The sequence below is a fragment of the Eupeodes corollae genome, chromosome 2 (genome assembly GCF_945859685.1).
Source record: "Eupeodes corollae chromosome 2, idEupCoro1.1, whole genome shotgun sequence".
NCBI lineage: Eukaryota > Metazoa > Arthropoda > Insecta > Diptera > Syrphidae > Eupeodes > Eupeodes corollae.
Genome location: NC_079148.1, coordinates 84,405,007 through 84,418,936, shown reverse-complemented (window position 1 = coordinate 84,418,936; position 13,930 = coordinate 84,405,007). Strand labels below are relative to the sequence as shown.

At 29.6% G+C, this 13,930-nt stretch overlaps 1 protein-coding gene across 1 annotated transcript in view; it reads right to left on the bottom strand.

Annotated features, from left to right (window-relative positions):
* Positions 1–3,083: 3,083 nt before the first annotated feature.
* Positions 3,084–13,930, bottom strand: part of LOC129945096 (uncharacterized) — a 23,705-nt gene continuing 12,858 nt past the window's right edge. Inside the window, exon 3 of the mRNA XM_056054754.1 lies at positions 3,084–3,098. Coding sequence (XP_055910729.1) covers positions 3,084–3,098 — 15 coding nt within the window. The remainder of the gene's footprint in view (positions 3,099–13,930) is intronic.

Below are 13,930 nucleotides of genomic sequence, written 5' to 3'. Positions count from 1 at the left end.
CATACACGCTTCAGCTTCGGCTTCGTCTGCGTTACGTTAGGCCCGCTTCGAGGTTGCTTTGAATGACATTTCTATTATTTCATCCCTCCAAAGAGCAAATATTTTGTTTGTTGACATTTTTTTACAGCTGATGAGCTGTCAGACAAAGCAAATGTTCAGATAATTGAACTAGAGCTTCCGTTTGGAGTCACATTACGTTACATTACGTTCTTTTCCTTACGATTGTCAAACGAAACGTGAGGTCGAAGCTCCATTGTGATAGCATGCATTGAATTCCTATGGCTGAACTCGTAAACGTCAGGCGAAGCCGCAGCTGAAGCGTGTTTGTGTTTCAGCCATTAGTTTCTTGATGAAATATACTTTTGTGAATACATACACACGCCCGAAAAGAAAGAACGTCAAAAACACGCATTATCATCGAAAGTTTTTGTAAAAGTTGGTCAAATTGAAGCCTAGATTTATTTCTATGTATATCTAGAAAATAATCTTGTTTGCAAACAACTTGTTTATTTATTTTGAGCTATAGTGTAGTTTTGTATATATTGTATATTCTACTGTTTCTTTGCTGACTAGGATAATTTGTATTCAAAATTATTTATGATTTACATTACTTTAATAATAAAGGAATTTGTTTTGAATTTGAATTAATAATAAAGGAATTTGTTTTGAATTCAAAGATGTTGGTGCTTTTTGCTTCAGGGTTGAATTCGGTTGAATCAAGTGAATTTTGAAGAATATACAAATGGTAATGTACAAATTTTAAATAGTTCGTTTGAGATAATTTTTTATGCTGATTACGAATCTAAACTTCGATTTTAGCTTCATGTGCTCAAACTAAAGAACATCATTTTTCAACATTATTATTGTATTTATTCAATGTACTACAAGATGAAAAGTACGAAACAAATTTAAGCGAAATATTAAAAAAATATTGTAGATTTGTAATCATCACATTTTTTTTTGAAAAAAACTGCTTCATGAATTTAGTGAGCCTAAAAAATCCTTCAATGTAAGTATGTATATTATGTCACCAATTATAACGTTGAGTGCCGAATGGAATTTAAAAACATATTTGAATTAATTTCAATGTATTTAAAATAATATATAAACCTGATTAACAAACCAGCAAGTCTACATGTTTAATGATTCAAATTATTTTTTTTATCACAAAAAAGAATACAATATTATTATTAATGACTTTTAATTAATGTAAAATTGAATATGGATATAAGCTAAACAAATTGTTTTTATTCATATGCTCATCCTTGCCAACAAAAAGGAGACATTTAACTTTTGAACTAATAAATAGAAATGGTATGTGATGTTAGTGCTGATGAGTTAGTGTGATGTTAGTGCGAATCGCTATTGCTTGATATAGAACCCTCCAGCTGTGATGATTCTCATCGTATCAGCTGAAAGAAGATTTTTAATTATGAAATGAATTACCTCAAATAAAAACATAACACTTTTCACTTACTATATGTTGTAAAACATTAAGCTTTTAGTGCCAGATCAAGAATGAATAGTCCAGGCTCTGGAAAAATCTTAAAGATAGGATTTAGTTGTAATTCAGTTCACCTATTCCTTCAACATTTGCCTTGTAGAGCGCTTCTGTGACTTTTTCGGCTTGTTTTAAACCCGCCTCTGAAATGAGAAATAAGAAAAGCTAAAAGAAGTGATTTATTTGTTTATTAAAAATCACCTCAATGGACTAGAAGCGTCACATCTTCAGCTAGAATCGTTTGTGCAATTTCTCTTCTCTGGTGATTTTTTGTGTTTTTCCATGAGAAATGCAATTTCTTACAGTGCGATAAAACAACTTGAACAACGTGAACAACTTAAGAAGATTCTCGACTTCAGAATCTGGCATTTTCAAAAAGAAACGATAAAGAGCAAAAGGCGACTTTTTTTCTTCGTCCAGCCAAATACCATCGCCAGCAGATTTTCCGAACTTGTCTCCTTCTTCGTTGGTAACAAGAGGCAGAATTTAATTGAAGATATTGACGGCATTGAAAGCAATACATCATGAATGAAGGAAGGTATTTCAATTGAATTTTAGAGACCTACAATTTAAACTAGAAAAAGCGAAAATTAAGATAGTTCTTATTCTATTATTTATAAACACATCCTCACCAACTACATCACAGAGTTCGCCAAAAAATGTAAATGGAAGATATTCAAATGTGAATTTCTGAAAAAAAAATAACATAGTGAAACAGATCAATTGGCCAATCCTCGGTGGTAGGTACTGTCTTGAAAAACTGACTGTAGATTAAATTTACTATTATTCACATGATGAGGAAGGACTTGCATACATTGCGATCTTTCGCCTATCCGTAGCTGGCTGAAAGAAGTGCTTTGCATTGCAAATATGGTGGCACATTACGTGAATGTGCTACTGCTATCACACGCTGCATATAATTCAACTTGTATTTGTATTTGGCTTGGCTATGAATGACCCCCAAGTAAACAGATTCCTCAACTTTATAACAACTCTCGACTTGTATATCCATCTCGTCAAATGAAGCATGTCAGATAGGTTGCAAGGCGAAGCTTTTCAGACTTCTGCGACATCGCTGTAATCGGCCCTTCTTATTCCTACAGGGTTAAAAATGAGGATATAAGCCATCAGAAAAGAGCGATTTGATTGCCAGGAATAAAGTCTTGTTGAGAAATGTAATTTTTTACAAAAAAATAAGACAAAACAATATTCATGTAATTTGAGTTAAAAATTAATATGAACACATTTACCTTCAATTTGTACCTATTCATTCCACAATAAATATGTCGGCGTTGCTGGCTTCCTACTCGGGGCTTCCACTTCCACTTTTATTGTTGCAACGTAATCCTTGGTTTCTTCTTTATCTGAGGATTAAATTAAATTCATTAAATTCATTATATATTTTTATTTCAATAAATTAATATTTTGTTTTACCTTCATTTGCATTATTGATACTGAATTTTGGTTTGTTTACATTTTCGTAGAATTGTCAAAATACTCACCTCGCTGTTGATCTGTCAAAACTTGACATATCTCAAATTGGACCACGTTCGCATTACAGTTCTAGGGTGCGCTTATACTTTCAGCACGATTGTTTCTGTTTTTCAAATATTATTTTTAGCACAGTTTTCACTAAAAAGAATGTGTAAAATTCATTTTTCTAAAAATATTGCATTCATTTTTCAATTTTTGAATTCAACGGATTTTTCTTTTGAACGTCTGAGTTCATCTCATATTGTTTTCCACCTAATTATGCAAACTTTACCAAAAGCCCATAACAACTACATAGAATATGGATTTTCCCATAAGAAATGCATGGGAGAACGAACACATGCTTATGCTAACGGGCAAAATTCTTTCAATTTAGTTTGTAGGCCGAAAGAGAGCGAACCCATTAAGTCGGGACTCTAGATAATATATTTCCTCTATGGTTTTATCCGTGTTGAATGATGACTGCTCAGCCGGTCCCGATGGTATTCCCCCGATAGTACTAAAAAAGTGTAGTAATGCCTTAGTTAAACCCCTTACGTTCTTATTCAAACTTTCTCTAAAAAGAAGCAAATTTCCCAGCATATGGAAGAAGTCATTCTAACACCAATTTTCAAGAAAGGTAATAAGTATGATGTATGATGTATGATGTATGATGTATGATGTATGATGTATGATGTATGATGTATGATGTATGATGTATGATGTATGATGTATGATGTATGATGTATGATGTATGATGTATGATGTATGATGTATGATGTATGATGTATGATGTATGATGTATGATGTATGATGTATGATGTATGATGTATGATGTATGATGTATGATGTATGATGTATGATGTATGATGTATGATGTATGATGTATGATGTATGATGTATGATGTATGATGTATGATGTATGATGTATGATGTATGATGTATGATGTATGATGTATGATGTATGATGTATGATGTATGATGTATGATGTATGATGTATGATGTATGATGTATGATGTATGATGTATGATGTATGATGTATGATGTATGATGTATGATGTATGATGTATGATGTATGATGTATGATGTATGATGTATGATGTATGATGTATGATGTATGATGTATGATGTATGATGTATGATGTATGATGTATGATGTATGATGTATGATGTATGATGTATGATGTATGATGTATGATGTATGATGTATGATGTATGATGTATGATGTATGATGTATGATGTATGATGTATGATGTATGATGTATGATGTATGATGTATGATGTATGATGTATGATGTATGATGTATGATGTATGATGTATGATGTATGATGTATGATGTATGATGTATGATGTATGATGTATGATGTATGATGTATGATGTATGATGTATGATGTATGATGTATGATGTATGATGTATGATGTATGATGTATGATGTATGATGTATGATGTATGATGTATGATGTATGATGTATGATGTATGATGTATGATGTATGATGTATGATGTATGATGTATGATGTATGATGTATGATGTATGATGTATGATGTATGATGTATGATGTATGATGTATGATGTATGATGTATGATGTATGATGTATGATGTATGATGTATGATGTATGATGTATGATGTATGATGTATGATGTATGATGTATGATGTATGATGTATGATGTATGATGTATGATGTATGATGTATGATGTATGATGTATGATGTATGATGTATGATGTATGATGTATGATGTATGATGTATGATGTATGATGTATGATGTATGATGTATGATGTATGATGTATGATGTATGATGTATGATGTATGATGTATGATGTATGATGTATGATGTATGATGTATGATGTATGATGTATGATGTATGATGTATGATGTATGATGTATGATGTATGATGTATGATGTATGATGTATGATGTATGATGTATGATGTATGATGTATGATGTATGATGTATGATGTATGATGTATGATGTATGATGTATGATGTATGATGTATGATGTATGATGTATGATGTATGATGTATGATGTATGATGTATGATGTATGATGTATGATGTATGATGTATGATGTATGATGTATGATGTATGATGTATGATGTATGATGTATGATGTATGATGTATGATGTATGATGTATGATGTATGATGTATGATGTATGATGTATGATGTATGATGTATGATGTATGATGTATGATGTATGATGTATGATGTATGATGTATGATGTATGATGTATGATGTATGATGTATGATGTATGATGTATGATGTATGTATGATGTATGATGTATGATGTATGATGATGTATGATGTATGATGTATGATGTATGATGTATGATGTATGATGTATGATGTATGATGTATGATGTATGATGTATGATGTATGATGTATGATGTATGATGTATGATGTATGATGTATGATGTATGATGTATGATGTATGATGTATGATGTATGATGTATGATGTATGATGTATGATGTATGATGTATGATGTATGATGTATGATGTATGATGTATGATGTATGATGTATGATGTATGATGTATGATGTATGATGTATGATGTATGATGTATGATGTATGATGTATGATGTATGATGTATGATGTATGATGTATGATGTATGATGTATGATGTATGATGTATGATGTATGATGTATGATGTATGATGTATGATGTATGATGTATGATGTATGATGTATGATGTATGATGTATGATGTATGATGTATGATGTATGATGTATGATGTATGATGTATGATGTATGATGTATGATGTATGATGTATGATGTATGATGTATGATGTATGATGTATGATGTATGATGTATGATGTATGATGTATGATGTATGATGTATGATGTATGATGTATGATGTATGATGTATGATGTATGATGTATGATGTATGATGTATGATGTATGATGTATGATGTATGATGTATGATGTATGATGTATGATGTATGATGTATGATGTATGATGTATGATGTATGATGTATGATGTATGATGTATGATGTATGATGTATGATGTATGATGTATGATGTATGATGTATGATGTATGATGTATGATGTATGATGTATGATGTATGATGTATGATGTATGATGTATGATGTATGATGTATGATGTATGATGTATGATGTATGATGTATGATGTATGATGTATGATGTATGATGTATGATGTATGATGTATGATGTATGATGTATGATGTATGATGTATGATGTATGATGTATGATGTATGATGTATGATGTATGATGTATGATGTATGATGTATGATGTATGATGTATGATGTATGATGTATGATGTATGATGTATGATGTATGATGTATGATGTATGATGTATGATGTATGATGTATGATGTATGATGTATGATGTATGATGTATGATGTATGATGTATGATGTATGATGTATGATGTATGATGTATGATGTATGATGTATGATGTATGATGTATGATGTATGATGTATGATGTATGATGTATGATGTATGATGTATGATGTATGATGTATGATGTATGATGTATGATGTATGATGTATGATGTATGATGTATGATGTATGATGTATGATGTATGATGTATGATGTATGATGTATGATGTATGATGTATGATGTATGATGTATGATGTATGATGTATGATGTATGATGTATGATGTATGATGTATGATGTATGATGTATGATGTATGATGTATGATGTATGATGTATGATGTATGATGTATGATGTATGATGTATGATGTATGATGTATGATGTATGATGTATGATGTATGATGTATGATGTATGATGTATGATGTATGATGTATGATGTATGATGTATGATGTATGATGTATGATGTATGATGTATGATGTATGATGTATGATGTATGATGTATGATGTATGATGTATGATGTATGATGTATGATGTATGATGTATGATGTATGATGTATGATGTATGATGTATGATGTATGATGTATGATGTATGATGTATGATGTATGATGTATGATGTATGATGTATGATGTATGATGTATGATGTATGATGTATGATGTATGATGTATGATGTATGATGTATGATGTATGATGTATGATGTATGATGTATGATGTATGATGTATGATGTATGATGTATGATGTATGATGTATGATGTATGATGTATGATGTATGATGTATGATGTATGATGTATGATGTATGATGTATGATGTATGATGTATGATGTATGATGTATGATGTATGATGTATGATGTATGATGTATGATGTATGATGTATGATGTATGATGTATGATGTATGATGTATGATGTATGATGTATGATGTATGATGTATGATGTATGATGTATGATGTATGATGTATGATGTATGATGTATGATGTATGATGTATGATGTATGATGTATGATGTATGATGTATGATGTATGATGTATGATGTATGATGTATGATGTATGATGTATGATGTATGATGTATGATGTATGATGTATGATGTATGATGTATGATGTATGATGTATGATGTATGATGTATGATGTATGATGTATGATGTATGATGTATGATGTATGATGTATGATGTATGATGTATGATGTATGATGTATGATGTATGATGTATGATGTATGATGTATGATGTATGATGTATGATGTATGATGTATGATGTATGATGTATGATGTATGATGTATGATGTATGATGTATGATGTATGATGTATGATGTATGATGTATGATGTATGATGTATGATGTATGATGTATGATGTATGATGTATGATGTATGATGTATGATGTATGATGTATGATGTATGATGTATGATGTATGATGTATGATGTATGATGTATGATGTATGATGTATGATGTATGATGTATGATGTATGATGTATGATGTATGATGTATGATGTATGATGTATGATGTATGATGTATGATGTATGATGTATGATGTATGATGTATGATGTATGATGTATGATGTATGATGTATGATGTATGATGTATGATGTATGATGTATGATGTATGATGTATGATGTATGATGTATGATGTATGATGTATGATGTATGATGTATGATGTATGATGTATGATGTATGATGTATGATGTATGATGTATGATGTATGATGTATGATGTATGATGTATGATGTATGATGTATGATGTATGATGTATGATGTATGATGTATGATGTATGATGTATGATGTATGATGTATGATGTATGATGTATGATGTATGATGTATGATGTATGATGTATGATGTATGATGTATGATGTATGATGTATGATGTATGATGTATGATGTATGATGTATGATGTATGATGTATGATGTATGATGTATGATGTATGATGTATGATGTATGATGTATGATGTATGATGTATGATGTATGATGTATGATGTATGATGTATGATGTATGATGTATGATGTATGATGTATGATGTATGATGTATGATGTATGATGTATGATGTATGATGTATGATGTATGATGTATGATGTATGATGTATGATGTATGATGTATGATGTATGATGTATGATGTATGATGTATGATGTATGATGTATGATGTATGATGTATGATGTATGATGTATGATGTATGATGTATGATGTATGATGTATGATGTATGATGTATGATGTATGATGTATGATGTATGATGTATGATGTATGATGTATGATGTATGATGTATGATGTATGATGTATGATGTATGATGTATGATGTATGATGTATGATGTATGATGTATGATGTATGATGTATGATGTATGATGTATGATGTATGATGTATGATGTATGATGTATGATGTATGATGTATGATGTATGATGTATGATGTATGATGTATGATGTATGATGTATGATGTATGATGTATGATGTATGATGTATGATGTATGATGTATGATGTATGATGTATGATGTATGATGTATGATGTATGATGTATGATGTATGATGTATGATGTATGATGTATGATGTATGATGTATGATGTATGATGTATGATGTATGATGTATGATGTATGATGTATGATGTATGATGTATGATGTATGATGTATGATGTATGATGTATGATGTATGATGTATGATGTATGATGTATGATGTATGATGTATGATGTATGATGTATGATGTATGATGTATGATGTATGATGTATGATGTATGATGTATGATGTATGATGTATGATGTATGATGTATGATGTATGATGTATGATGTATGATGTATGATGTATGATGTATGATGTATGATGTATGATGTATGATGTATGATGTATGATGTATGATGTATGATGTATGATGTATGATGTATGATGTATGATGTATGATGTATGATGTATGATGTATGATGTATGATGTATGATGTATGATGTATGATGTATGATGTATGATGTATGATGTATGATGTATGATGTATGATGTATGATGTATGATGTATGATGTATGATGTATGATGTATGATGTATGATGTATGATGTATGATGTATGATGTATGATGTATGATGTATGATGTATGATGTATGATGTATGATGTATGATGTATGATGTATGATGTATGATGTATGATGTATGATGTATGATGTATGATGTATGATGTATGATGTATGATGTATGATGTATGATGTATGATGTATGATGTATGATGTATGATGTATGATGTATGATGTATGATGTATGATGTATGATGTATGATGTATGATGTATGATGTATGATGTATGATGTATGATGTATGATGTATGATGTATGATGTATGATGTATGATGTATGATGTATGATGTATGATGTATGATGTATGATGTATGATGTATGATGTATGATGTATGATGTATGATGTATGATGTATGATGTATGATGTATGATGTATGATGTATGATGTATGATGTATGATGTATGATGTATGATGTATGATGTATGATGTATGATGTATGATGTATGATGTATGATGTATGATGTATGATGTATGATGTATGATGTATGATGTATGATGTATGATGTATGATGTATGATGTATGATGTATGATGTATGATGTATGATGTATGATGTATGATGTATGATGTATGATGTATGATGTATGATGTATGATGTATGATGTATGATGTATATGATGTATGATGTATGATGTATGATGTATGATGTATGATGTATGATGTATGATGTATGATGTATGATGTATGATGTATGATGTATGATGTATGATGTATGATGTATGATGTATGATGTATGATGTATGATGTATGATGTATGATGTATGATGTATGATGTATGATGTATGATGTATGATGTATGATGTATGATGTATGATGTATGATGTATGATGTATGATGTATGATGTATGATGTATGATGTATGATGTATGATGTATGATGTATGATGTATGATGTATGATGTATGATGTATGATGTATGATGTATGATGTATGATGTATGATGTATGATGTATGATGTATGATGTATGATGTATGATGTATGATGTATGATGTATGATGTATGATGTATGATGTATGATGTATGATGTATGATGTATGATGTATGATGTATGATGTATGATGTATGATGTATGATGTATGATGTATGATGTATGATGTATGATGTATGATGTATGATGTATGATGTATGATGTATGATGTATGATGTATGATGTATGATGTATGATGTATGATGTATGATGTATGATGTATGATGTATGATGTATGATGTATGATGTATGATGTATGATGTATGATGTATGATGTATGATGTATGATGTATGATGTATGATGTATGATGTATGATGTATGATGTATGATGTATGATGTATGATGTATGATGTATGATGTATGATGTATGATGTATGATGTATGATGTATGATGTATGATGTATGATGTATGATGTATGATGTATGATGTATGATGTATGATGTATGATGTATGATGTATGATGTATGATGTATGATGTATGATGTATGATGTATGATGTATGATGTATGATGTATGATGTATGATGTATGATGTATGATGTATGATGTATGATGTATGATGTATGATGTATGATGTATGATGTATGATGTATGATGTATGATGTATGATGTATGATGTATGATGTATGATGTATGATGTATGATGTATGATGTATGATGTATGATGTATGATGTATGATGTATGATGTATGATGTATGATGTATGATGTATGATGTATGATGTATGATGTATGATGTATGATGTATGATGTATGATGTATGATGTATGATGTATGATGTATGATGTATGATGTATGATGTATGATGTATGATGTATGATGTATGATGTATGATGTATGATGTATGATGTATGATGTATGATGTATGATGTATGATGTATGATGTATGATGTATGATGTATGATGTATGATGTATGATGTATGATGTATGATGTATGATGTATGATGTATGATGTATGATGTATGATGTATGATGTATGATGTATGATGTATGATGTATGATGTATGATGTATGATGTATGATGTATGATGTATGATGTATGATGTATGATGTATGATGTATGATGTATGATGTATGATGTATGATGTATGATGTATGATGTATGATGTATGATGTATGATGTATGATGTATGATGTATGATGTATGATGTATGATGTATGATGTATGATGTATGATGTATGATGTATGATGTATGATGTATGATGTATGATGTATGATGTATGATGTATGATGTATGATGTATGATGTATGATGTATGATGTATGATGTATGATGTATGATGTATGATGTATGATGTATGATGTATGATGTATGATGTATGATGTATGATGTATGATGTATGATGTATGATGTATGATGTATGATGTATGATGTATGATGTATGATGTATGATGTATGATGTATGATGTATGATGTATGATGTATGATGTATGATGTATGATGTATGATGTATGATGTATGATGTATGATGTATGATGTATGATGTATGATGTATGATGTATGATGTATGATGTATGATGTATGATGTATGATGTATGATGTATGATGTATGATGTATGATGTATGATGTATGATGTATGATGTATGATGTATGATGTATGATGTATGATGTATGATGTATGATGTATGATGTATGATGTATGATGTATGATGTATGATGTATGATGTATGATGTATGATGTATGATGTATGATGTATGATGTATGATGTATGATGTATGATGTATGATGTATGATGTATGATGTATGATGTATGATGTATGATGTATGATGTATGATGTATGATGTATGATGTATGATGTATGATGTATGATGTATGATGTATGATGTATGATGTATGATGTATGATGTATGATGTATGATGTATGATGTATGATGTATGATGTATGATGTATGATGTATGATGTATGATGTATGATGTATGATGTATGATGTATGATGTATGATGTATGATGTATGATGTATGATGTATGATGTATGATGTATGATGTATGATGTATGATGTATGATGTATGATGTATGATGTATGATGTATGATGTATGATGTATGATGTATGATGTATGATGTATGATGTATGATGTATGATGTATGATGTATGATGTATGATGTATGATGTATGATGTATGATGTATGATGTATGATGTATGATGTATGATGTATGATGTATGATGTATGATGTATGATGTATGATGTATGATGTATGATGTATGATGTATGATGTATGATGTATGATGTATGATGTATGATGTATGATGTATGATGTATGATGTATGATGTATGATGTATGATGTATGATGTATGATGTATGATGTATGATGTATGATGTATGATGTATGATGTATGATGTATGATGTATGATGTATGATGTATGATGTATGATGTATGATGTATGATGTATGATGTATGATGTATGATGTATGATGTATGATGTATGATGTATGATGTATGATGTATGATGTATGATGTATGATGTATGATGTATGATGTATGATGTATGATGTATGATGTATGATGTATGATGTATGATGTATGATGTATGATGTATGATGTATGATGTATGATGTATGATGTATGATGTATGATGTATGATGTATGATGTATGATGTATGATGTATGATGTATGATGTATGATGTATGATGTATGATGTATGATGTATGATGTATGATGTATGATGTATGATGTATGATGTATGATGTATGATGTATGATGTATGATGTATGATGTATGATGTATGATGTATGATGTATGATGTATGATGTATGATGTATGATGTATGATGTATGATGTATGATGTATGATGTATGATGTATGATGTATGATGTATGATGTATGATGTATGATGTATGATGTATGATGTATGATGTATGATGTATGATGTATGATGTATGATGTATGATGTATGATGTATGATGTATGATGTATGATGTATGATGTATGATGTATGATGTATGATGTATGATGTATGATGTATGATGTATGATGTATGATGTATGATGTATGATGTATGATGTATGATGTATGATGTATGATGTATGATGTATGATGTATGATGTATGATGTATGATGTATGATGTATGATGTATGATGTATGATGTATGATGTATGATGTATGATGTATGATGTATGATGTATGATGTAGATGTATGATGTATGATGTATGATGTATGATGTATGATGTATGATGTATGATGTATGATGTATGATGTATGATGTATGATGTATGATGTATGATGTATGATGTATGATGTATGATGTATGATGTATGATGTATGATGTATGATGTATGATGTATGATGTATGATGTATGATGTATGATGTATGATGTATGATGTATGATGTATGATGTATGATGTATGATGTATGATGTATGATGTATGATGTATGATGTATGATGTATGATGTATGATGTATGATGTATGATGTATGATGTATGATGTATGATGTATGATGTATGATGTATGATGTATGATGTATGATGTATGATGTATGATGTATGATGTATGATGTATGATGTATGATGTATGATGTATGAT